Here is a 26,254-nt window from a genome sequence, read left to right as displayed (position 1 = left end):
ACTATTCAAACTACCAGCTTCTGTAAGCTCCTCTCTCTGGCATATCCACGTGTGGCATTATCTCTCATCTGGTAGGGACTGGATGAATCCTGCTGTGGTAGACTTGGTGGATGGAGTGTCCAGGGGTGATACCTGGGCACTAATGCCATTTCTCAGTGGTAGATCTCTCCTACATATCTGCGGTGTTGGCTCAGTTTATATAACAGGGCTTCCATGTCGGTCTCCAAAGAGACCCTTGCAATCTAGACAAATACATTCACTTTCTAGGAGAGAAAACAGAGACTCCACAAGGAAAATTCAGAGTTATGGTTGATGGTATGGGCTTTGGTGTTAGACTAGGGCTCAAATCCAGGCTCTGTCCGTTTTAACCCGATGACCTTGGGTAAGTAGAAACAAATAAGCAAAAAAAGCCAACTAGTTTACTTTTATTAAAAGAGTAATCCATGGTATAAAATTCAAACAGCACAAAGGGTATACAAGAAAAAGTGTCTCCCTGCACTTCAGATCTGCAGTCTACTCTGCAGAGTAACCATTCCTAAGGGTTTCTTGTACAAACGTTCAGAATTTCACGCATATGCATAGCATAATACAAATGTGGCTGTGTAAATGTGCAAGCACATCTATGTCAATTCCCGTAAGCGAAATTTTTGTCAGGGGTATATGTGCATTTAAAATTTTGTATGTAGATGCTGCCTAATGGTCATCCAAAAGATCGCACAGTGGATGAGAGCGACAATTTTCCCACGTGCCACTTCTTTAAAAATTTACCAGTTAGATAGGTGGAAATGTCATCCTAATGTGGTTTCTTCAAATGTTTTAAAAAATATAACACACAGAAAAACACACAAAATATAAATGTACTATTCAATGAATTATCAAAGAAGCAAAGAAGTCAGGTCAAAAAATAGAATATCAGAACATTCCAGAAACTTTCCTCATGCTTCCACCTACCCACTTTCTCCTTTCCAAAAATTTACATTATAGTTCAGTTTTGCCTGGTTTTGAACTTATATGCACGGAATCATACAGAGTATGCTTTCTTTGGTGTCTGCTTCTTCTGTTCAATTATGTGTTTATATTTCTCCAGTATACAACTGTAGTTCTTTCATTTGCCTTGTTATATAGATGTCCATCATGTAAATACATTGCAATTTATGAATCCATTCTACTATGGACAGATATTTGGGTTGTTTACAGTTTTTTATTTTTATGAATAATGCTATGTAAACATTTTTATACATGTCTCTTGGTACACATGTGCATGCATTTCTGTTACGTCTATACCTAGGAGTATGGCACTGCCATAGCCATGTCAAGATCAGTCTAGCTTTTGGGAGGATGAAAGACCACATGGAGAGAGAGGCCAACCAAGTCAGCCAATGTACCAGCTGAATATAGCTGTGTGAATAACCTCCAGCAAGATCAGAAGAACTGCCTGGCCAATCCATATGATTGTGATAAATAATAATTACTGCTGGTTTAAGTTCCTACATTTTGAAGCAGTTTGTTACATGGCAATAAACAACTGACATATAGAAATTGGTACTAGAGATGGGGTACATAGAAATTTAAAATACATGGCATTGACTTTGGAACCATACTGTGGGTGGAGGCTGGGAAAATGAAGAGGCTGTTAGTGAGAGCTGAAGGCCTGACAAAAATCTTTTAGGGTAAACAGCTGTGCAACAGTGGATAAAAATGTTCCCTGTAGTAACTTGAAATACAGATAACACAGTGAATGAACTTGCCTAGCTGGCTGAGATATTTCCAGGCAGAATATTGAGCGTGTCATTTGGCTTCTCAGAGCTGAGTATAAGCAATGGGAAGAGAGAAAGACACTAGAGAACTGTTCAGTTTGTAAGAATAATTTGGAGGAGATACAGAGAGCCCAGGCTTCCTGGGTTAGAAAATAAAACGGTTCCTTATCCCAGGTTTCTCCAGCTGGCAAGAATTTCAAAATAAGAAATGCCCCCACCTTTCTATAATGAGATTTGAGAGGAAATAAAGCAATGAGAGAGAAACTCTCACTTCTGGTATAATAACTTCGATAGAGAGACAAGGCAGTCTTGCCCTCAGGAAAAAGAGGAAGGTGGGAGGAAGGGGCTGGGTTGGTCAAGAGGGTGGTTTATGAAAGATCTGAGACCATAGGCATTGGGCTACTGTGGCGTGTGTTATGTCCTCCCTAGTGAATGAGGTCCTGCTTCCTCAGCTCTCCAGGGCAGAAGACAATCACAGCAAGACATAGTTTAGGAAGAGCCATTAATACTGTACTTAATGCCAGCCACATCCACTCCAAGGGGACAAATACTGGTATTAGAAAATAACTGTGAATACCTAGTGTGTCCAGCTACTGTAACTTCCCCCTTCCTGCACCCTTATTCATGCATATGGTGCATATGAAAGCAAATATGATCCTCCAGTGGACACTGTTCCCCTAGCCACAGCTGACTGGTACAAGTGTGGACACCTGATTACAAAGAATTTAGTGAGTGGGTGCAAATGGTAGGGATGATTTTGGAACAAGAGTGGCTATGAAGTATGGCCATAAACTGATGATTATTACAGATGGGTGTTAGGTACATGGGTGCTCATTGTTAACTATTCTCTCAAAAGAATATTATGAAATTTTGACATTGTATCTCAAATGAGAATACGATGAAGTGCCGACTAAGGGTTAAGAACCCTTAGTCTCAAAAAACTCAAAATATTCAGGAATTAGTTTAACCGAAGGTACAAGACCTGTACACTGAAAACTATAAAATGTTGTTGAAAACAAGTAAAGATGACCGTAATAAATGGAAAAACATCCCACATTCATGAATGGGGAAGACTCACTATTACAATGGCAATACTCCTCAAATTAATCTATGAAGTCAGTACAATCCTTATCAAAATTCCAACTGCCTTTCTTTGCATAAACAAACAAGCTGATCCTAAAATTCAATATGGAAATGCAAGGGATCCAGGATAGCCAAGACAATTTTTTTAAAAATAAATTTATTTATTTTAATTTTGGCTGCATTGAGTCTCCGTTGCTGCATGCGGGCTTTCTCTAGTTGTGGAGATACCATATGACCCAGCGATTCCACTCCTAGGCATATAACTAAGAGAACTGAAGACGTGTATTTCCACAAAAACATGTACACAAATGTTTGTAGCATCATTATTCAAAGAGCCAAAAAATGGGAACTCAAATACCCATCAACTGATGAATGGATAAACAAAACATGGTATATCCATACAACAGAATATTACTTAGCAGTAAAAAGGAATGAAGTATTTCATACATGCCACAACATGGATTAACCTTGAAAACATTATGGTAAGTGAAATAAGCCAGACGCAAAAGGACAAATAAGTGTATGATTTCACTTATATGAAATATCTAAAATAGGCAGATTCGTAGCTACAGAAAGGTTATCAGCAGCTAGGAGGGGAGCAATAGGGAGTTATTGCTTAGTGGGTATAGAGTTTCTGTTTGGGGTGATGAAAACATTCTGGAATTAGACAGTGGTGACTGTTGCAAACCTTGCGGATATACTAAAAACCACTGAATTGGACACTTAAAAATGATATTATTGTATGTGAATTATTTCTCAATTAAAAGAAGACCCCTTAGTCTAAAGAGAAATTCTTTGACAAAGTACATGTTATTGAAAGGAAACATTTGAAATACAATACATAATTTGTGAAAATCACACACCTCGTAGTGAGAGAGTGGCATTGACATATATACACTACCAAATGTAAAATAGATAGCTAGTGGGAAGCAGCCGCATAGCACATGGAGATGAGCTCTGTGCTCTGTGACCACCTGGAGGGGTGGGATAGGGAGGGTGGGAGGGACATACCAGAGGGAGGGGCTATGGGGATATATGTATGCATATGGCTGATTCACTTTGTTGTACTGCAGAAACTAAAACAACATTGTAAAGCAATTATACTCCAATAAAGATGTATAAAAAAAAATCACACACCTAGTTATGATTTCAAAACATTCCTTAGTTTAAAAGACAATTATAAATACACAGCATTAAGTCCTTCTGAAGCTTATATTTATTATACTTATATATTTATACTTATTATATTTCATAGGTTTCTGCTTCATGGAATAAAATCTGAGCAAAAGAAAGTAACTTCCACTAGGTAATGTAACGCACAGAAATGTTTAAGTTTCTAACTTAGGAAACTACAGTATGGTCATGTGTTTGCAAATCCATTTACCAAATGTATAGATCACGGCTCAGTTACAGAAGGCATCATAATGCAGTTACTTCAGGCCTGGAAGTCAAATGATCAGAGTTGCTGTCCTGGCTCTATCACTTAGCTTCTTTCTATTTCTTCATGTGCAATTGAGATGTTTGGAATTGAGGTTCCTTCCAGCTTTAAAATTTTAAACTTATTTGATCGTATTGTGGCTTTATAGTCAAAAGAATTTTGAAATTGTTTTACTTGCTTGGACTGCATTTAAACATTCACGTTTTAAAATTTAATAAATTATTACTGGACCGTAAGATTCGAAAAGGATTGTCTACTCCACTTTTAATCAATTAGACCAACTGATCTCATTCTGCTGAGAATTAGCCTGAAGCAATACCACCATCTGGTGGTTCCTCTTCAAATATAACAACTTTCTTGAAGAAGAGAGCTTGGCCTCTCCTATCAAATAGGACAGGTGGTTCAGATATGCCTAGTTTAGGAAACAAGTTTAATAATATTGCATAATATATGTTTAAGTTAACTAATGTTTATGTTATTGGCCTTAAAAACGTATAATTCAACACATTCTCTCAAATATTTGTTTAGTGCCCAAGTACAAGAACAAAACAGTGAACAAAATAAACAAAAATACTTGCATTCATAGATGTGACATTCTAGTGAGAGGCAGTAGACAATAAATAAGCATAATAAGTAAATTATGTGTAGTGGTACCTTCTACTAAAAAATCAGGATAAGGGGGATGCAGAGTAGGTTGCAATTTTAAATATTAATAACATTTGAGCAAAGACTTTAAAGAGGTGAGGTCAATTCCAAATGTTTGCCTGAAGAATAAAATTCCACAGACTTATAAACTAAATGTTTACCTTTAATTCTAGCACGCTACTATCCTTGTTTCCTCAAACGTTTCTTTTTGGTAAGCAGGAACTGTAAAAACAGGTCAACAGTAACAGGAATGACCGCATTTTGAAAAACGATGTTGCCTTCAAAATACATACCTTTTCTATAGAGTAATGACTGCCTTTAGCTAGCATCGGAGAAGGTACAGGTAGAAGAAAGGAGGGAGGGACGCTAACGCTGACCCTGCAGGCCACTGCGACGCCAAAAATCTCTTTGGCGGCCTCAGTTCAGGCGGCTCCGCATTGGTGGCGCGGGGCTCTTCCTATTATTATAAGGTAGCCCTCTTTCCTAGTCGGAGGAAGGAGCCAGTGGAAAATCGGGTCAACGCCCGCAGGGCGCTTCAGGACAAGCCATTTCTGCGACGCCGCAAGCTGCGCCCGCTTCCAGTCAGGCTGCCGCATCGAGGCCCGACGCGCATTCCCGGTTGGCGGATTCACCACTTCTTGGTGTCAGAATTTAAAATGAAAATTCGAACTTCCCTATTTCGGAAGCCTTTCCTGTCCAAGAAAACAGAAGCAGGGGAGACTTGGAGTCCTTGAATTTTTTTTTTTTTCCTTGCGGCTTCCGCAGTATCTACACCCTGCGCGCCGGGGACTTGCGTCGAAAGTGACGGCGCGGACGCTCAGCCGCCGTTCCCGGCGCGCAGTCGCGGCGGCCTCGCTCCCGCCCCCGCCGGGAGGTCCGACGTGGAAGTTGCTGGCTGACCAGGCTTCCAAGGAAACCCACTGGGAACCAGAGCCCGAGGCCGAGCCGGAGCCGGAGCCGCAGCGCAGGCCCAGGCGAGGGGAGGTGGCGGCGCCGAGGCTCGATTAGGAGTCGCTGCCGAGGCCGGGCCCAGTCTCCGCCGGTCGACGAGGGAGGACAGGCAGTTCATCATGGGTGAGGGATCTGAGAAGGGAGCCTGGGCGCGCTGAGAGGCCGAGGCCGAGGGCTGGGGTCTGGAGGAGGAGGAGAGGGGCCGGCCTGGAAAGCCCAGAGTAGCCAGCGTCTTAGGGCGCTGACTGCTGAGGACGTAACTCACCTTAGATTTTCACCTGTGTGCGTGGACCCTGCCTCGAACCTTCGCCCCCGTCTTATCCCGTTCTCCTTTCTCCCGGCGGGGTCAGAGGTGAGGGCAGCGCGGGTCGGTGAACTTTTCCGTCATCCCCTCGGACCCAGCGCCACTTGCTGGATGGAGCTGGTCTTGCGAAGCTTGGCAGCGTGTCAGTCGCAGGTTCGCTCAGGTTTCTTGGGTGAAGGATGAGCTTCTGGATTCTCTCTCCCTGGTCGCTGGGACTGCGTCAGTTTAAACCCCGAAAGAGGGTGGTGCTCGTCATGTTTTACGGCCAACTTGGCGTTTGTCTGCTTACCTGTATCTTTTCCTGTAGAGAAGGTGGAGAAGGAAATGGGCAGGGAGTGTATTACTAGTCAGCGATGACATTTTAATCTCAATTTTTGGAGTGCTGATTGAGGGAACTACATCGTCATCGCAAGCATCAGGTAGAGCTTCCCTCCCCGCTGGAGCCCAAATGAAGGTGCAGATTTCTTAACTTGTTTACAACCCTCCAAATGATGCAAATTCTTTGCCTTATTTAAATAGCTCAGCGACTTTCTGGGGAGTTTACTTCTTGGTCTGGAACGTCAGAAGCGCTTTCTTGTCTTTTTGCATAATCCCTTCAGTTTTATTCTTCTGCTTCTTTTTAACCTGTAAAAGGTAGAAAGGATTTTGTCACGTCACACCCCTTGTGTTACAGATGTTCAAGGTTCTCTAACCCATAGTGGATTCATTTTTCCAGACTTGCAGCTCTTAATTTTGCCATTTCTTGGTAAAATAACCAGGTATTGTGTGTGGCATCAGTGATTGAAGGTACTTACTGTACAACAGTAATTGCTTTTCATGTTCAAGGACCTCATTGTCCCACTGTCATTCTGGTTTGCCCTTTGGTTTCTGGGGGTAGTGAGGAGATCATGCTAAGATATCCATATTCTCTCGATTAGAAAGTGAGATCCATGAGGGCAGTGGTCCTGTTTCTCTTATTTTTGAGTGTATCTTCTGTGCCTGCCTGACACAGTATCCAGGACATGGTAACAATCAGTAATTACTAGTTTGATGTTGAATAATGTATTTCATTGGAAGCAAAAATAGGCACCTATGAATCGAGGAAAAGATTACAGTATTATTTAATTTGCTGTAGCTTTCAAAGGGTAAGATTAAATGTTTTGTGGGCCTAGTTCATGAAATGATTTTGAAATACATCTTTGTTATTTTTTAAGGTGGCTTTTTCTCAAGCATTTTTTCCAGTCTGTTTGGAACCCGGGAAATGAGGATTTTAATTTTGGGATTAGATGGAGCAGGAAAAACTACAATTTTGTACAGATTACAGGTTGGAGAAGTCGTTACTACTATTCCTAGTAAGTGTTGGTATGATAAACTAATTATAGGGGCTTTCTCTTTCCATCAAACATAACTTTATTTCTGAATAAATATATAATGTAATTGATAAGGTTCGTAAACTTCTACTATGAGCATAATATTTATAACACTTTTTTTCATAAATTTACAGACAGTTTGGTGTAATTTATGAACCCCTGTGCATGGCTGGGTTCTGCTGTTTAGGGCTGTTTTAAAAGTTGGGTAGAGTTAAGCCACCTAATCTCATTGAGAGCCAGTATCTTTTTTGATAAAATGAAGATAATAAATATACATTGGTTTTGAGGGGAAAATAAATCTAGTATATAAAATACTTTGTTAGCCTGTGTAAAGAATTATATAGATATGAAGTGATATTATTACATGTGAAGTGGTTTTTTTTCTGTATTTGTTACTATTTGATTAAGATTAGTTTCTCTTTAGTAATTCTATTGATTATTTTTAAAGATCTGAGTTGAAGAGACTGAGTGTTGAATCTGGTACTTAAAAATATCAAGAAAAGAAACACCTTGACTTTAAATCAATTGATATCTTAGAAGAATATTCTCCAACAGTCTTAATTTACTACATAAGAAGACTGTTCTTTTACTTATCCTATTTTCATTTGATGCCCTGAATTTACTTAGATTAGTAAGATTAGTACATTTAAACTAATAATTTGTAGAGTTCGCTCAAGAATATTTAAATTATGCCTTTAAAGTTACTCTGTCACTCAAGGTATTTCTATATTTAGTACTATTTAAATTTCCAGATTAAAAAGAAAGTGTAGCTTTTATGAAAGAAGAACTTTTCAAACCCTGTGTCATCTGTTACTTCTTTATGCCACCTTCAGTAAATTTCAGTTTCCTTGGTTTTTCCTTCTCAAAATCACCCAACTCAATCTGCTACAGTTGAGTCACCGTGGCCCCTGCAATACACATAGCCCAGTGGATTGCATTTCAGCAAATGTGGTTCATACCACGCCCTTGTCCTTTGCAAATAAACAACATTCCTAACTGAGGCTGGAGACAGTGATTACCCTGCTGCTTAATTCTAAGGGAGACATCATGAACTTGCTTTTTAGTTTTTCACTCAGGTTTGCTATAGTAATTTTTTTATACTTGCCATATACTCATAATCGTCATTTGCCAGTATAAACTTAAATCTAAAAAATTGTCCAGTTATAGCTGTTAAGTCATTTTTTACTTTGATTTTTTTTTAAGTTTGTGAAATCTTAGTAATATTTGTATATGTAGCTCCTAAGTTTTTTTCAGTAACCTCTCCACCTCCTTCAGATTCCTTTCAATGGAATATAGTAATATCTTGCCTTAGGCATGTGATGCGAGAGCTCCAGCTAAGAAGGATGGCTGGGAAAAGGGATGGGACTCCTCCCCTTTGACCATCTCGCTATGACCTTATTACAAATGAGCTCTTGAGGAAGTCTTCAGAGGGTCTGTGAGATTGCCAGCCTTAGAGAACTCAGCTTCCATAAAGAGGTATACAGCCATTGCTGTGCCCTTACCTACTGAAGTTTACAGTCTATCTAGGCTTTCTTGGTTTTGTTCCCTGTTTATTTGCAACCTACCAAAATTCCGTTTTTTGTAATACATCTGCAACTGTCCTTTCTAAATATAACTTTCTGAACACTTTTGTATGCCAGTACTGTATTTTGAAGGGAGTTTAACATAATAGGGTTTCCATTGAGCTAAGAATTATATAATTGCAGAGGTAGCTGGGGGTTCTTATATACCCTGAAAGTGGTGTTGATCTTGCTGATTGGTGTGCATATGTGTGCATGTGTAGCACAGCATACTGTCTTATCTTAAGTGGGATGATATTTGAACTAACAGTGTGATTCAGCAGTTACCATTAATTGCTGAAAGTCAGATTGGATACTTTGAAGACGGAATGTATTAGTCTACATATACTGCTAATTTGATTTCTTTTCCAGCCATTGGATTTAATGTTGAGACGGTAACATACAAGAACCTAAAATTCCAAGTCTGGGATTTAGGAGGACAGACAAGTATCAGGTATGGTGCAAAGGGCAGATCATTTTGTAGTATTGAATCTTTCTTTATTGGCTCCTTTAGGGTTAACAGGAGTAAACCAAAATATGTCTTCTTTTGTAATTTAATGGGAGACACCTAGTTTAAAATGAGATAAAACGGCCTTATTCTCTCAATTAAAATCTGAGAATTAAAAATTTTAACTAAAGAATTAAAATCTAAGGAAGCCAGTTTTTCAAATATCACTTCAATGAAAAATCTTTTCATGAAAATCTCAAGACCTAATTACTTCAGTAGTTTTTAAATAAAAAGGGTCCTCTAGTTAGTTCTTGTCAGTCCCTTCCTCTGTGAGACAGACTGTTTTGGATTTCATAAAAATACCTTTTGGGCCCACCATTTAGGACTAATGTGAACATAAATGCCCTCTGGAATTCAACTCTCCTGCCCAGCATCCTGTGCTTGACATGGCAACTGCGAATGTTTAGTGACTGTCACTGCTCACTCACTAGGGTACTTACCATCTTAAAAGATCAGTAGTGCATTCCCCAGACATCCTGCTGCCCGGTAACTCATTTTATTTCTTGAACCACTTTTGAGTCAGTTTCTTATTTTAGCCATTTCTACTTCGTGTCTTCAGTGATCAGTTTAATGTCTGTTACATAAAATCATATTAAAAATTTTTTTTAAAGAACTCATTCCTCTTAAGGAGTTTCTAGTTAAGATGTAACAATCAGGTCTGTGTGGAACTTTTTTTATCGGTACATTTAGTGATTTTATAGATTATAAATATATTCTCTCAGCCTAAAGTCTGAACTCATTCTGAAGCTCCTTGGTCCTGTGATTTATGTTTATCAATATTCTTTCCACCCCATCCCATCTGAGGGATATGATATATGTCCATCAGAAACAATGAATCATTATGGCATTGATTCTGGCATGGATGGGGAAGGATTGGCAAGTAATACCCCCCACCCCATCACTGCCAAGTCCTAGCATATGAATTAACATACCAGTTTCTTCTTCTTTCAAATAATAATGTATTCTCCCTTTCTGAATTTTCTTCAGGCCATACTGGAGATGTTATTATTCAAACACAGATGCAGTCATTTATGTAGTAGACAGTTGTGACCGAGACCGAATTGGCATTTCCAAATCAGAGTTAGTTGCCATGTTGGAGGTAAGAAAACTTTATTAAAATGTGGGTAAATCATTTGTATTTGCTTGCTGTTTGTTTGTTTTTTTTTTTTTTTGCAGTACGCAGGCCTTTCACTGCTGTGGCCTCTCCCGTTGCGAAGCACAGGCTCCGGACGCGCAGGCCCAGCGGCCATGGCTCACGGGCCCAGCCGCTCCGCGGCATGTGGGATCCACCCGGACCGGGGCACGAACCCGCGTCCCCTGCATCGGCAGGCGGACTTCCAACCACTGCGCCACCAGGGAAGCCCCAGAAGTAACTTTTAATTGATGCAATCAATTAATATTTATGTATTAGTGATATAAAGTACATGTGGAATATGAGTCAGAACTATTATATTAAAACTTACAGACACAAAATCAATTTGTTTTACTTTTGTACACAAAAATTCTAAATGGAGTAAAGAATTATGTAAAATGGAAGTCATTATAAGGGAATATGTTTAAAATTTCTGGATTAAGAAGGTCCTTCTAAATCCAAGAATTGGAAGGAATTACAAAAGAAAAGATAGATTTAATTATATTGATATTATACAAACAAACAAAAAAATCCACAAAGCTCAGATGCCAAACAATACAAGCTAGGGTAAAATGGGGAACGAAGACACAGTTTTACAGCCAGTGACTAAGGATTAGTGATCTTAATCGTATCAATACCTTTTGCAAATCAATAGAAAAGGGAGCAAAAGGCATGAACCTACAATTTATAGGAGAAGAATTTATTGCTAATAACATTTGTATTTTTAATACCCTAATAATAAATAAGCATATAATGAAATGCTATGTTTGGAAAAATATATAGTTTCAGTTCTACCAAAGCTGCATTGGAGATGGGCACTGTCATACACTGTTCGTGGAGTTGAAATTGTTACAGGCTCTCTGGACAGCAGTTTATTAATACATGTAACAAGAACCTGAAAAAAATTTCATACTTTGATTCCATTTTTAGAGAATTGTGTTAAAGAAATAGAGATTCACACAAAGATTTCTGTATTATGATTCTGTCACTTTGGTTTCTCTAATAGTCGAGTGAAAAGAATCTAGGAAGAATCTAATACTGGAAAACAGTTATATAGTTTATGGTGCATGAATTCTTAGTGTAGAGTATAACCATTAAATTTTTTTTTTTACATCTTTATTGGTGTATAATTGCTTTACAATGGTGTGTTAGTTTCTGCTTTATAACAAAGTGAATCAGCTATACATATACATATGTTCCCATATCTCTTCCCTCTTGCGTCTCCCTCCCTCCCACCCTCCCTATCCCACCCCTCCAGGCGGTCACAAAGCACTGAGCTGATCTCCCTGTGTTATGCGGCTGCTTCCCACTAGCTATCTACCTTACGTTTGGTAGTGTATATATGTCCATGCCTCTCTCCCGCTTTGTCACAGCTTACCCTTCCCCCTCCCCATATCCTCAAGTCCATTCTCTAGTAGGTCTGTGGCTTTATTCCTGTCTTACCCCTAGGTTCTTCATGACATTTTTTTTTTCTTAAATTCCATATATATGTGTTAGCATATGGTATTTGTCTTTCTCTTTCTGACTTACTTCACTCTGTATAACAGACTCTAGGCCTATCCACCTCATTACAAATAGCTCAATTTCGTTTCTTTTTATGGCTAATATTCCATTGTATATATATGCCACATCTTCTTTATCCATTCATCCAATGATGGACACTTAGGTTGTTTCCATCTCCGGGCTATTGTAAATAGAGCTGCAATGAACATTTTGGTACATGACTCTTTTTGAATTATGGTTTTCTCAGGGTATATGCCCAGTAGTGGGATTGCTGGGTCATATGGTAGCTCTATTTGTAGTTTTTTAAGGACCCTCCATACTGTTCGCCATAGTGGCTGTACCATTAATGTTTTAAAATTTTTTTTGAGGGACTTCCGTGGTGGCGCAGTGGTTAAGAATCTGCCTGCTAATGTAGGGGACATGGGTTCAAGCCCTGGTCCAGGTAGATCCCACATGCCGCAGAGCAACTAAGCCCGTGCACCACAAATACCGAGCCTGTGCTCTACAGCCTGTGAGCCACAACTACTGAGCCCGTGTGCCACAACTACTGAAGCCTGTGTGCCTAGGGCCCATGCTCCACAACAAGAGAAGCCACTGCATTGAGAAGCCCGGGCACCACAATGAAGAGTAGCCCCTGCTCGCTACAACTAGAGAAAGGCCGCGCACAGCAATGAAGCCACAATGCAGCCAAAAATAAATAAATAAAATAAATTAATTAAAAAAATTTTTTTTTGATAGTTTGGAAAAACATCCACAATTTAATGTTTAGTTTATTTTTTAAAGCAGGGTATGGAACTGTATTTAAATGTGATCTTAAATGTATATATATACTAAATAAACTATAAGTATCTGAATTACAAAGCAGTAGAAAATACCCAAAATGTTAAACAGTGATCATGTTTAGGAGATAGGATTATGGGTGAAGTTTCTTTTCTTCATACTTCTCTATAATTTCAAATAATTTATAATGAACATTGTATATTAATAATTAGGAAATACGCTTTTAAAATAATGGATTTTTTTTGGCATTTCTTCCCAAACTCAAGGGAGCAAATTGATTAGAAGAAATCAAACTTTTCTATGTTATTTAGGAAGAAGAGCTGAGGAAAGCCATTTTAGTGGTGTTTGCAAATAAGCAGGACATGGAACAGGCCATGACTCCCTCGGAGATGGCAAATTCACTTGGGTTACCTGCCTTGAAGGACCGAAAATGGCAAATATTCAAAACTTCAGCAACCAAAGGCACTGGCCTTGATGAGGCAATGGAATGGTAAGTATGTTTCCAGAAGCCATCTGTGTGTACATGCACTGTGTACATACATGTGTCATTTCCCTTTGGTCTTAAGGATGAAATTCAGATTATTTATCAGTTTTCCATATTGTTCCTCCACCCTTTTCTTCCACTGGTCTTCATGTACATCTGCTTTTATTTCAACCACACCTAATTATAGTTAGATAAGCCACCAGCTCTCTGCTGTATTTCTAGCTTTTTCCCCTACCTCACCGCACCCTCCAGTTCCTTATCCTTCAGGACTTAGGTTAAGGCTCTGTGTTTCTCAAGAGCCTTCCCTGACATAACTTCATGCCCACTGCCTTACCACACACATAGAGGTCCTTGTCACAGGTCAGTGATATAGTAGTACTTGTTACACTGTCTTGTAGTTGGTTTGTGCATCTGCTCATTAAATTGTCATCTCCTTGAAGACTGAGACTAGTTTTCATCTCTGAATTATCCACATCTGGCCTGGCTGTAGTAGTAGCAGCCTGGAAAGTGGATATCTGGTGTTTTTTGCTTATTTGTTTATTTATTATTTTAAAAAATATTTATTTATTTATTTTTGGCTGCATTGTATCTTCGTTGCTGCATGCGGGCTTTCTCTAGTTGTGGTGAGCGGGGGCTACTGTTCGTTGTAGTGCATGGGCTTCTCATTTGCAGTGGCTTCCCGTGGAGCACAGGCTCTAGGCGCATGGGCTTCAGTAGTTGCAGCACGCAGGCTCAGTAGTTGCGGTGCATGGGTTCAGTCGTTGCGGCGCGTGGGCTCTAGAGCACAGGCTCAGTAGTTGTGGCTCACGGGCTTAGTTGCTCTGTGGCATGTGGGATCTTCCTGGACCAGGGATTGAACCTGTGTCCCCTGCACTGACAGGCACATTCTTAACCACTGCCCCACCAGGGAAATCCCTGGTCTTTTTTGATTATTCATTCAAAGCAGAGAAAGTGAAAGCTAAAAGACCCTCATGGCAATTGAGTCCATAACCTCATTCTTTTAATATAACTGTCTTAGCCTTCATCATTTAAAGTGCTTTGGAATCCACCTCCAGTATAAAATTTATATAATAAATGATCTATACCTGAAAGTTTGAAGTTAATCTTATGAAACTGTTCATTTTCTCTTCACAGGTTAGTTGAAACACTAAAGAGCAGACAGTAATTCAGTCACTTCTGCTCCTCTGAAACGAAGACCACATCACGTATCCCTTTGGAAATAGTTAAAGTGTGCTTCACACTACTAAATGTTAAAACTGTATGATTGCCAGCATATACCAAACTGACTGCAACATTTGTAATAAGTATTAAAAATAAGTATTTGGTTGGAAGGGTAACTCATTGTGATTGAATCAACTGAATGTGTGTTCTGTATAATGTAAAATATTCCTTCCTTGTTATCTTGTGTTAAGGTATATATTGTTTGTATGGAATTCTTATTCAGATACAGTCCTATTAAAGAATGTACTCTTATTGAGGAAAAAGCCCTCCAATTTTAAATTAGTGGTTGCAGCTTGTTTGTATTAACACTAAAAAATACCTTAACTCAGATTTTTTTCCCCCTAAAATGAATTAAGTTTTTCCAAAGATTAGGCTCAGTAGAGTAGGCTAGGAACCTAGCGTGGGTTAATTATAGTCTTCATTTGCTTAATGACCACTTTAAGCTGTTTCATTTAAAAGCTTTTGGTTATAGGTGTGAAGTTGAAGTAATTATTTTGGTGGCTATCTTCACTGACTTATCTGTAATTATCATTTTATAGTATTTATGGTTGTTGGGAAATTTTTACAGATTTGGGCCCTCCTAGTTAGTTTGTACAGGAACCCTGTGAGGTAGCTAGGACATCATTTTTACATCTTCATTTTTATGGACATGGACCCAAAATTCTGATAGACTGGCTTGACCAGTGTCACCTGCTAGGGAGGTGGGAAGAGGGCTTAAAGTGAGACTTCACAGGGTCAGAAGCTTGTCCCATAAACTATACCATAAATTCCTGAAAATGCCAACATTGACAACACAGCTTAACTCCTTATATAAAATTAAGCTAATTGAAGTAGACACATTACAATCAAAATAATGTCTATAAATTTATTTGTCCTTACTAGTAGAGGTAGTAAAAACAATCCCAAATGGTTATATTTGTTGGAGTTCACAACACATTAAAGAAAATTTCACATGAAAGGAAATTTTTTAAAAAGATCTATTTTAAGAAGCATTGTAAAAGATGTTTTTGCTGCCTTTGATTCCTTTTATCTACCTGTAATTGAACATGTAAATTTGATTGGTGAAAAGTCAAAATCTTATTGATTCTACAGGGAGAATTAAGTATTCGTTTAAAAATTAGGCTTACAGCTGCTAGGCTGTCAAAAACAATTATATTCTAAGGGACTTCTTAAAGGAACTTTTCAAACAACCCAGTCTACAGTATGACAGAAGTAAATAAGAGTCCTTAGTAGTTACTAAAATTGGGAGCAATTTTTTCAGTTGGACAAGCAGCATTTAAAAAATTAGATGCCAGTAAAGAGAACTTAATACCATTGTGCCCCTCAGGTCTCAGGAAAGCTAGTGGTCATTCAGCTCACATGAATCTGACTTTCTTTTCTAATCTGTGGGACTTTTCTTGTTCTCTAGCACCCATTCCTAATTTGATTTCTTGGAAAGCTTTTGGAGACGTTCTTCCCAGGACAGGTGTTCCCAGTGCACCTAATATTACTAACTGAGCATATAACTAACATTGTTTCATAGTTTCCGAGGCACTCCTGATGGGCAGACTGTCTTTTTCATGTCTGTATCCCTAGCATCCAGTATGGTGCTTGGCACATTATGGCACCTCAGAATATGTTCATGGTTCAAATAGTAATGCTTTTATATTTGTCAGCTGGGAAATAGTACATCTGCAGTTCATACTTGGGTCTGGTCAGTGGCACATATCCACTGCTGGGCTTGTACCCAAGTGGCTAAATACTCCCCAGTGGTTCAGGAACACTGTGAAAGTAGAAGTCAGTGGAGGGGCGGCCCTGGCAGGCGAGTGCTGCCTGACGTGTAGTCCTGGTAGCCAAGGCCAGCACTTGGATGATCCTGAGCCCTCTGGTTTGTCACAAAGAATAGGATGGGGTAAATAGAGCATACACTTATTTTAATATGGTATGAATTAAAAGGTCCTTATCTAGCAGGAAACAACTGTACAGGTATGTTACAGGAGTTTGAAAGTTCTCATTTATAAGAATCTACTGAGTATTGTTTTGTGAGAAGCCTGAAAATGAAGAAAACACCAAACTTGAAATCAGAACACATGAGTTCTAGGCACAAAGGGCCACACTCCATCAGTTTTTGTTTGTTTGGTTTTTCTTTTTGAACAAATAACGTCAAAGTTTTCTTTTAGCTCTAACGTTCTATTTTATAATTCTGGTTGGTAGTTGTGCTGTGTCATGTGATTAAATTTTCAAAAATGAGAAATTGAGGTGGAATTCTATTACCAGAATACCTGAGATGCACTTTAAATTGTGGAAATGTAAGCTCCTTGAGGGCAGGGACCATACATCATCTACTGTTAGAATCCCTTGCATCTAGTATGGTGCACTTGGCACATACTAGGCACTCAATAAATATTTACTGATTAAAACAAAGCTGTGCTCAATATACTTGAGATACTTATTCTTCCTGATTTTTGCTTTAGTATTTTGTTTTCTGATTTAAAAATTTTTATAAAAGCAGTACATGCACTTTAAATCACTTAGAATTGAGTCTGCCTTCCAAGATGCCCTATGTTTATCCTTTTGGCGCATTACAAACACCTTAGAAGTGTGAGAACTCGTTTGATATATAAACTACATCAAAACACAAATTCTGAAGTTCATGAATGTTTGAACATTTGATTCCTATGCCTTATGCTATAATATTTCTAATCCCATAATTACAAATTACAAAGCGCATGGGCTTTCAATCCTGGGTTTGAATCTTAACTCTTGCCACCTAGAACCTGTGTCACCCTTAGGTAGATTATTTAATCCGAGATGAGATTCCTCATCTGTAAAATAATGAGTTTTAGGAAGCTCTCAGGAAGACTATGAGAATTAAATAAAATGTAAAGCGTAGGATAGATTCTTTCTCCCCCCTCCCTTCCAAATATATTGGGCAGTAAAGAATATTGCTTCTACATCAAGTGTATAGAGAGGCAAAAGATACGGTTGAACAAGATAATGCCAAATCGTTTTCCAAAGTGGTTTATAAGAGTGCCCTTTCCTCCACCATGCTTGCCAACATTTGGTATTGTCAGCTTTATAAATCTGAAGGGTTCAAAATGGAATTTCATTCTGATGTTAATCTGCATTTTCCTAATTATTAATGAGGCTAAATACAGGAGGAGTGACTCAAAAAAATATTTAACAACTAGACATAGCTGATGCAGGAGGACCCCTACTAGTCCAGGTATTAGTCCTTTAATTTCTGGTATGGGGAGACATGGAGTCTAGGGACTCATATAGCCAGGGTGGCACTTGGGGTCTCAAGATAGTGACTACTTACTAACCAGTACATAAGTACTTTAATATTGGTATAGCCATATTTGTTAAATGTTGAGGTTTAAGGGCCATTTATATTTCCTCTGCAATGCCTATTTCTCTCTTTTGCCACTTTTCCTACTGTATTATCTTTGTTGATTCATAGGTATTCATCATACAGCCTGGGTGCTACTAATCCTTTATCAGTATATGGTACATACTATGTCCCAGTTGTATCTTTTTGTAAGTAGACGGTCTTAATTTTAATGAAGTAGAATTTATCACATCGTCCCTCCACAGACAGCACTTTTGATCTTATTTTTCATATCTGAGAGGGCAGGCCCCTCACCCTACTCTCCTTTTTTAAAAGCATCATGGCTATTCTTGATTTACTATCTTCCATATAAATTTTAGAATCAGCTTGTTGGGATAATATGAAGAACTCCTTTGGGATTTTGCTCAGTTACGCATTTACCCAGTGGGATCCAGCTGGGGATGAACTAGCAACTTATGATACTGAATCTTCCTACTCATGAACATGGTTATACTTCTCTGTTTGTGCAGATCTTTCTTAATGCCTTTTGATGAAGTTTTATAATTTCCTCCATACAGGTATTGCAAATCATTTGTTTGATTTATTCCTAACTTCTACATGTTGTCTTGCTATTTTAATGTGTATTTTTAAAAAGAAAAATACATTTTAAGCTCTTTATCACTAGTGTCAAATGCTTTTTAGACAGTGAAGATACAGTAGTGGTATGAAATATTTTAATTAAAAATAAGCATGAATTATATTAAACTGTATAATATACAACCTGTGCCAAAGTTTAAATTAAATAATAAAACCTATGATTTTGGACCAGCAGATACACTAGAAAGTTCATGTTTCGGGGTAAGTTGGGACACTGTATTAACACAGGGAGCACTTTATTCCACCATTGCTAAATCTTTCAGGCTGTGGCTCTTTTGTCTCTTGGCCTTATAGCCGGGACGCAGGAACTCGATCTTTCTCTTCTTTGCTTCCTTTTTATTTTTGTGTTTCTTCAGCTTTTTCTTGGCAGCGATATCAGGATTAGTTACAAACTTGAAAAAAGAATAGAAATGTTACACTACTTTTAAAGTGACTGTTAAACCAATAAAAATCAAATGCAGAAATGGACCATTTTGTTCACCTTAAACATCACAAATGCAATACATGCCCATTGAAGAAAATCTGGAGCCCCAGTTATAAAGTCCCACTTCTCAAATACATCCAACTCCTCTCTCCTCCCTGGGTAAGTCTGACACACATGCATGCACACACCCCTGGTTAAAAATAGTTAAGCCTAATGAACATGCCATTTCTTCAAAGAGCAGGCCTACCTCCAAAGCCTTCCTCTTTTTCCGGAGTGCCCTTTTCTCAGTAGCCTGTTTCTGTACAGAGGCAAACACTAAGGAGAAGCTCTCGAGCCCAACCAGCTTTTTCAGTAATTCTATGATTTCCTGGGATAGATTCTTCAGCGAAGGATCTAATCACGCACACAATAATAATCAGAAACACGTAGGGAAGGACACATTTGAATATGTAGAAAATTAACAACACACAAAATTTAAACTCCTGAGGCTTTATCACTTTTATCATTTCAACATTAAACACTGATCTGAAACTAGCCTCTTTGTTGCTGAGATGGGAGAACAAGCAGAAGTGCTGGACACAGCACTCTGAGCCACACCTCATCCAGGATGCAGCAAGAGATCAGAGACCATGAAGCAACTTCCCAAGGGAATCTGGGCTCAGAAGACATCAAAGTAATTTGAGAACTTGACAAATGTTTTCGGTTACCTTTATTAACCTGCTCAGCTCTCTGCAGATGGGGGCAAAGAAAGGTAATTGTGTTTCTCTAATTCCCGGGTCATAGAGGCTTGGCGCTGGCTGTAACCTCTTTTTGGATCAAAGACTCCTTTGAGAAGCTGACAAAAAGCCATATTCTCCCACCCTTCCCTGCCTCCTCTCTCCCAAATGCAAAGAGTCGAGGATTTCTGCATTCAATTTCAGGAAAGCTCATGACACCTACTGTAGATTGCAAGTTTCTTGAAGATGAGGATTGGGCCTTTTCCACCGCTGAACCCTTATTTAGATGCTCAATAAATGTTGGCTGGGAACCACAGTCAACCTGACCTCTAAGAAGGAAACTCTCTCTCCAGGCTGTAGGACTAAAACAGCTTCTATTTTGACATTCACTTCATTTTTGTTTTTAAAATTCTTAACATCCACTTTCTTTCCAACCCCTAATTCCCACTTTTCCAACCCCTCTCTTTCCAACCCCTAATTCCCACTTTTCCTAATATCATGTACCAAAGGTACCAAATGTACCAAATGTACCAGGCAAGAAAAAAAAATTGGAAAATTTAAAATATTTGAACTAAAAACTATTTCATATTTTTGCCTTGTAATTTTTGAGAATATAATAACATTTGTTCATTATTTTTCACAGCACTATGAGGTTTAGAACCACCCCAAGTTATTTTTCTTTGAATATTTAATCTATGCTTAGGAGTAAAACATCATCTTTTAGGAGAGAAACGTTCACTCTTAGACACAAGAAAGCAAATAGGAGAGAAGACAGTTAAAAATAACACAAATATGCCTTATTTGCTTGCTGTTAATTGTCTTGATACCTAGCAAGTTTTCTTTCTTAAACTCTGGCAGAGAGGGAGGACAGAAAGGAAGAAGGAAGCATTCAGGAGAGAAGACAGGAATCCTAACATGCAAGTATTCAGAAGAGAGGCCGCAGAATTACCCTGGTCCGAATAGGTGCTGTTCAGTTCTCGGAACAAAGGAGCTATGATCACTGGGAGGTAAGGCTTCACCTTGTCTATTCCAAGATCCATTGCTACAGCTCCGAGAAACTTAAAGATGCATGTTCTCTGAAAGTACAGATCATTTTTCTTTTATACTTGCAGCTACACAGAGTTAATTTAGAAAACAAGGTCTATTTCAGGGCAGATGTTATTGCTGCAGTTCTGGGTTCAAAAGTTCCTAGGGACTTAGGAGGATAACTAAAACCATTAAAATACTTAAAAAAAAAAAAAGACTACTTTCAGTCATTTTGCACATGCATCGCACCTTTAACGGGTTTCTAGGTGAATAAGCAGCTTCCAGTTTTGCGATCCGGGACAACTTCCGTATCAACCACAGCAGCGTGGCTGGCTCGCTCCGCTCTTCATTCTTGTCTGCACACACCGTGTGTTCTTCCACATCCTCTCTGGCCAGGCCATCACCTAAAACTTCCTGTTCTTCCATGTCTTCTTTTATGTTACCTTGCTTATCCCCAGAATCAGGTTCCAGTAAATATAAGACTTTGGCTACGAACAACAAATTCTTAACAACCTTAAAAAAAGGGGCAGAGGGGAAGGGTAAGAATTGGATTCTGATTGTGCAGAAGCTAAAATAGGTATCCTACAATTAGAAAACAGAAAACTGGGTATTGCACTGTTAAACTGACGATCAAGCCTTTTTTTGGATTATTCTTCAGTTTACCTCTTACAGTGTGTCCAAACCTATTTCCATGTAACTTTTATCCATTTGGCCTACTTCTATTCTTTAAGGTTCCACTGAGTAAATAATTTCATTCTGGATCACCCATTTACATTTTTCAAGAGAGCTTTGATCCCCATTTCATTAAATTCCTTCATCCATCCATTCTTCACCAAAATAGCAGTTTCCCTTTACTGATCCATTTACTGAGCACTGACTAGTTACCTTGTATACAGCATTCCAATTCAACTTTAAAATATCCCTATTAGGTACTATTATCAGGAGAGAAAACCAAGGCTCAGAGTTGGTAAATCTCAGCCAAAGACCAAGTGAGTGGTCAGTCAGGATTCAAAGGTCTTTAGAATTCCAGCCCAAGTTCTTAAACACTGAGCTCCTCTTTCCCGCATATACCATCTGGTCCAATTGCCCAGGGGTGATTTTTTAGTCTTATAATAATGGACCCATTTATTGAGTCCTAACTCTACAACATGCATGAAATCTCTGACGTGGGTATTTCACACCCGTTATGTGAAGGAGGAAACCAAGTTGAATTTGATTTCCTTCACCATCCGGGCAACTCTGCTAGAGGAGCTGTGTACCCAGAGTTCCCCCAAATGTGGTACTCAGAACACCACACTGTCCAAGGCTAGCCTGGCCATCAAGAGTTAATGCCAAGATTATCATTTCCTTCTGGAAGCCGGGCCTGCACGAGGACAGAACCAGATGTGGAGGCCTTTTCTCCTTGCGGCACCACTTCACACTGTTAACTCACTCTAAGATTAAGGTGAAGTAAAATCCATCATTTCTTTCAACCTGGTCTGGTACTAGTAAATCTCTTCCTACCTGTCCCGAGTTTGTATGGTTTGTCATCCTCTATTAAAACTCATATTGTGTAAGGCCCCACCCACTGTCCACCCTGGCATGATTTCTTTGGCCTCACTTTGCTGTCCATTGAATAGCTATCCATTCCCTCCCCAACCCTGCCATTTAAAAAAGTGAGAGAAGTATCAGTGTTCATGGCATGCCACCTGAGATCACTCTTCAGATACAACATTCACCTAGTTTCTACTGCCCCGTCCCTTAATCTGCATTGCTCCTTTGTTCATAATGGCTCACAAGAGACATGGTCAAGTGCTTTGCTTATATCTAGATACCACGTCCATGTCACTTCATCATCTACCAGCCCAACTGCTCTATCAAGAGGAAAAAATAAAATGGAGCAGTAGACCAACTATTCAAAAGCAATTCACATTTACTGCATATTTACAAATGCTTTCTTCTCCATATTTTACTTAGAATTAAATTTTATATGAAACTACATAAAGCTTTTTAGTGATGGAATCATTCATCTGCTTTCTGTTAAGGACAGACAATTCTCAGACCACACTGTAGCATGAACATTATTGGTTTCTCTTTCGCTTCCAGGGATAAGGGAAGGAAATTCAATATTACAGTTTAATATAAAAACAATCAATCAGGGACTTCCCTGGCGGCGCAGTGGTTAAGACCCCCCTGCCAATGCAGGGGACACAGGTTCGAGCCCTGGTCTGGGAAGATCCCACATGCTGCGGAGCAACTAAGCCCACAACTACTGAGCCTGTGCTCTAGAGCCCGCGCGCCACAACTACTGAGCCCGTGTGCCTAGAGCCTGTGCTCTGCAACAAAGACAAGACACCACAATGAGAAGCCCGCGCACCACAATGAAGAGTAGCCCCCGCTCGCCTCAGCTAGAGAAAGCCCGTGCACAGCAAGAAGACCCAACGCAGGCAAAAATAAAATAAATAAATAAAAATAAATAAATTAATTAAAAGAACCACAAAAATCAATCATTGTCCTTCCAAGCTTCAGTTGCAACGTGGAGTAGATATGTTAAAACCGATGATGAAAAAGATAAACAGCCAGCTTCCCACTGTATCATCTTTATTGGGAATTTTAAACGGAGCCAGGAGTAATCCCAGTATGGACACCAGAGTCAATTAGATACATGTGCCTAACTGAACAGGTATTTAAGTGTTTGTTTATATTTCATTTAATTCCCCAAGGTTTAACTAGGGAAAACCAAACCAAACCAAACCAAAAACCAAACCTAAGCTTATTCCTATACTGTTGGTAGAATAGGTCCCTTCTATTTAACTGGGAGGATCACAATACTTACCTGCTCTCCTAGAGACTGATCCAAGAATTTGGAGTGCAACTGATGGCAAGAGGCTAGGGAGATACTTTTCATCTGTGAAAAGAAAATGGACATTGGCAGACACAATGCAGGGTATTTCTGACTGTTTTTAAAAACTCCAAGTAACTGTAATGATACAACTAAGGTAGGAGATTTTGCTCTGAATGACCACCTGTGTAGATCTGGAGAGGGAAGGTTCATGACCAGAAATTGTGTAAATGTTCCCTTCTATTTGCCATAAGAATTTTAGCTCCAGGACATGGGGAGATATAGATCATAATCCTTTAGATTACTGGCAGACAACTTTACATTCAAATACTTTCCCCCCCTGTTTTCTTCCCTTCCACTCTCTGCTCATTCAATGTTTATGGAGATCCCACTATAAGCCAGGCATTGTGCTAGGCACTACGAAATCGGAGACAGATAACACACGGTCCCTACCTAACATTTTCAGGAACATGATCTCATTAAGTCATCAACAAGGTTATGGAGGCAGGACAGACAGTATCTTATTTGCCAGTATTGATAAAGAAATTAAATATATAATGGAAGATAAATATGCTAAATAAGCAAATCAAAAGTCTGACTAGACCAATGGTCTAAAAATTATCTTTGAAAAATCTTGGACTTGAGGGTGACCCCTCTCTAGTTACTAACACTCCTATGGATCCACATGTGCATCAAGTTGTTGACTGTAAGAGTTTATCCCAAGGCCAAGCCCAAGACAGTTACAGGAACCAGAATGAACATCTCATGTAGATGAGGGAAGGAAAGAGTCTCAGAGAAAACTTACCTTTTGGTCAAGGTCACTTGTTAGGAAGCTGATTGCTACAGGTTCTGAGAGTTTCTTTTTAGTTTTTTTGACATTCCGTTTTCTGATAAGTTCCTCCGGTTGGCAAGAGGCAAAGAGCAATCCAAAAATCTGGGCTGAGGTGAGCCACACCCAGTTGTGCGGATGTCTCAGATGAGAGTGCACGTGACCTAAGGGAGCCAAAGCGCATCCTCAGACGTCAAGGTTTTCCTGACTCTGTGGTGGTGAGCGTGACTAATTCAGGTGTTTCTTGAGTATCTATTATGTGCTTGGATTTAGGAATCAAAGATGAACAAAATAGCCCCTGCTTCCCGGAAGTGACGTGGAGAGACTAGAAGCAACTAGAGAACCAATTCTACCATGGTAAATGATACGAGAGAGCTTTGAGTCAGCCTGAAAACAGACCAGTTTCATAAGAACTAGCTGAAGACTCAAGGAGATAAGGTAGCATTAACAACTACAATTTCTAAACTAAAATTAACGTAAATATATACATGGGTACATATTCTTTTCTCATAACTATTGAAATCAGTGGCTCCAAGTAGCTGACTGGAAAGGTATCATTTATTGAGGTGTTCTATGTGCCAGGCATAGGCTAAACGTGTTACACATATTACCTGATTTAGACCTCACAACAGTTCTGTGAGGTTGGAACTGTCATTCCCATTTTATAGTTCCAGAGGGAGCTAAGTAACGTGCCAAGCTGTAACAGGCAGAACCAAGCCTGGGCCCCAGCTTAATCTGGCCCCAGAGCTCATATCCTTAAACATGACCCCTTAAACTATCTTAAGGATGAGCCGTTAAAGATCATACCCTTGGGGCTTCCCTGGTGGCGCAGTGGTTGGGAGTCTGCCTGCCGATGCAGGGGACATGGGTTCGTGGCCCGGTCCGGGAAGATCCCACATGCCACAGAGCGGCTAGGCCCGTGAGCCATGGCCGCTGAGCCTGCGCGTCTGGAGCCTGTGCTCCGCAACGGGAGAGGCCACAACAGCGAGAGGCCCGCGTACCACAAAAAAAAAAAAAAAAAAAAAGATCATACTCTTATGATACAGGGCCATTCTTCACATACCACACTTGGAAAGTACAGTAGAAAAGACTTGTGGTAACAGACTGAAATTCTAAATGAGCCACCTCATATCTGCGTTTTAGTCTCTGCTGCTTTATTTCAGGAAGATGGTTTTACTTTGTTTTCTATATGAACCTTTGTAATTATCTCAGTGGAGCCATACCAGAGTAGGCCATATAGTAACTTAGTGACTGGATTATTTCTCATAAAATCATATGAGTTCTCTTAAAACAAGTGGGTATTTAAAACATTCATTGCAATGTCTATTTCCTACTGATTAATCAAAACTAAAACGTTAAATTAAAAATTCCAGGATCTTATTTTTCATTTAAAGAAATGAATTTTATTTTATTTTATTTCATTTAAATAATATATAACTTAAATATTCCCACAGAAGTGAAACGGTTTAGTAAATTATGGCACATTTATACTATGGATTATTTAGCCATTTAAAAGGATATCTACTAAGTATGTTACAGTACTATAATATGCCTACTTAGGTATAAACAGGATATAAAAGTTTATATGGAATTATGCAACCTCAAAAAAAAACCCCTATGGTTATTTGACAAAAGGAAGACTGGATGGAAATGTATAACAAATAATCATCAAGTAGCAAGGAGGACTTTGGGAAATTTTTTCCTTTCTTTTACTCGTCCATAATTAATATTCTTTCTTATTTATAAATGAAATATAT

The 26,254-nt window shown here is 39.1% G+C and overlaps 2 protein-coding genes and 1 long non-coding RNA gene across 3 annotated transcripts in view; 1 reads left to right on the top strand and 2 right to left on the bottom strand.

Annotated features, from left to right (window-relative positions):
* The window catches only part of LOC309830464, a 29,417-nt gene extending 23,918 nt beyond the window's left edge, over nucleotides 1–5,499 (bottom strand). Inside the window, exon 1 of the long non-coding RNA XR_014297484.1 lies at nucleotides 5,217–5,499. This is a non-coding gene — a long non-coding RNA (uncharacterized lncRNA). The remainder of the gene's footprint in view (nucleotides 1–5,216) is intronic.
* Nucleotides 5,500–5,778: 279 nt separating this feature from the next.
* ARL1 (ARF like GTPase 1) lies at nucleotides 5,779–17,071 on the top strand. Its single transcript, XM_082665361.1, has 6 exons — nucleotides 5,779–5,997; nucleotides 7,372–7,509; nucleotides 9,459–9,540; nucleotides 10,582–10,693; nucleotides 13,321–13,499; nucleotides 14,628–17,071. Exons 1-6 carry the CDS (start codon nucleotides 5,994–5,996, stop codon nucleotides 14,656–14,658), a joined length of 546 nt encoding a protein of 181 aa, XP_082521487.1. The 5' UTR covers nucleotides 5,779–5,993; the 3' UTR covers nucleotides 14,659–17,071.
* A 25-nt stretch (nucleotides 17,072–17,096) lies between these two features.
* UTP20 (UTP20 small subunit processome component) overlaps nucleotides 17,097–26,254 on the bottom strand; it is a 96,262-nt gene continuing 87,104 nt past the window's right edge. The window contains exons 57-62 of the mRNA XM_082665362.1: nucleotides 24,474–24,661; nucleotides 23,663–23,734; nucleotides 21,097–21,360; nucleotides 20,771–20,897; nucleotides 19,353–19,498; nucleotides 17,097–19,073 (exon numbers count right to left, since the gene is read on the bottom strand). Coding sequence (XP_082521488.1) covers nucleotides 18,918–19,073; nucleotides 19,353–19,498; nucleotides 20,771–20,897; nucleotides 21,097–21,360; nucleotides 23,663–23,734; nucleotides 24,474–24,661 — 953 coding nt within the window. The 3' untranslated portion in view covers nucleotides 17,097–18,917. The remainder of the gene's footprint in view (nucleotides 19,074–19,352; nucleotides 19,499–20,770; nucleotides 20,898–21,096; nucleotides 21,361–23,662; nucleotides 23,735–24,473; nucleotides 24,662–26,254) is intronic.

This window comes from Grampus griseus (genome assembly GCF_964374135.1).
Source record: "Grampus griseus genome assembly, chromosome: 11".
Taxonomy (NCBI): domain Eukaryota; kingdom Metazoa; phylum Chordata; class Mammalia; order Artiodactyla; family Delphinidae; genus Grampus; species Grampus griseus.
This window is presented reverse-complemented; position numbering and strand designations above follow the sequence as displayed.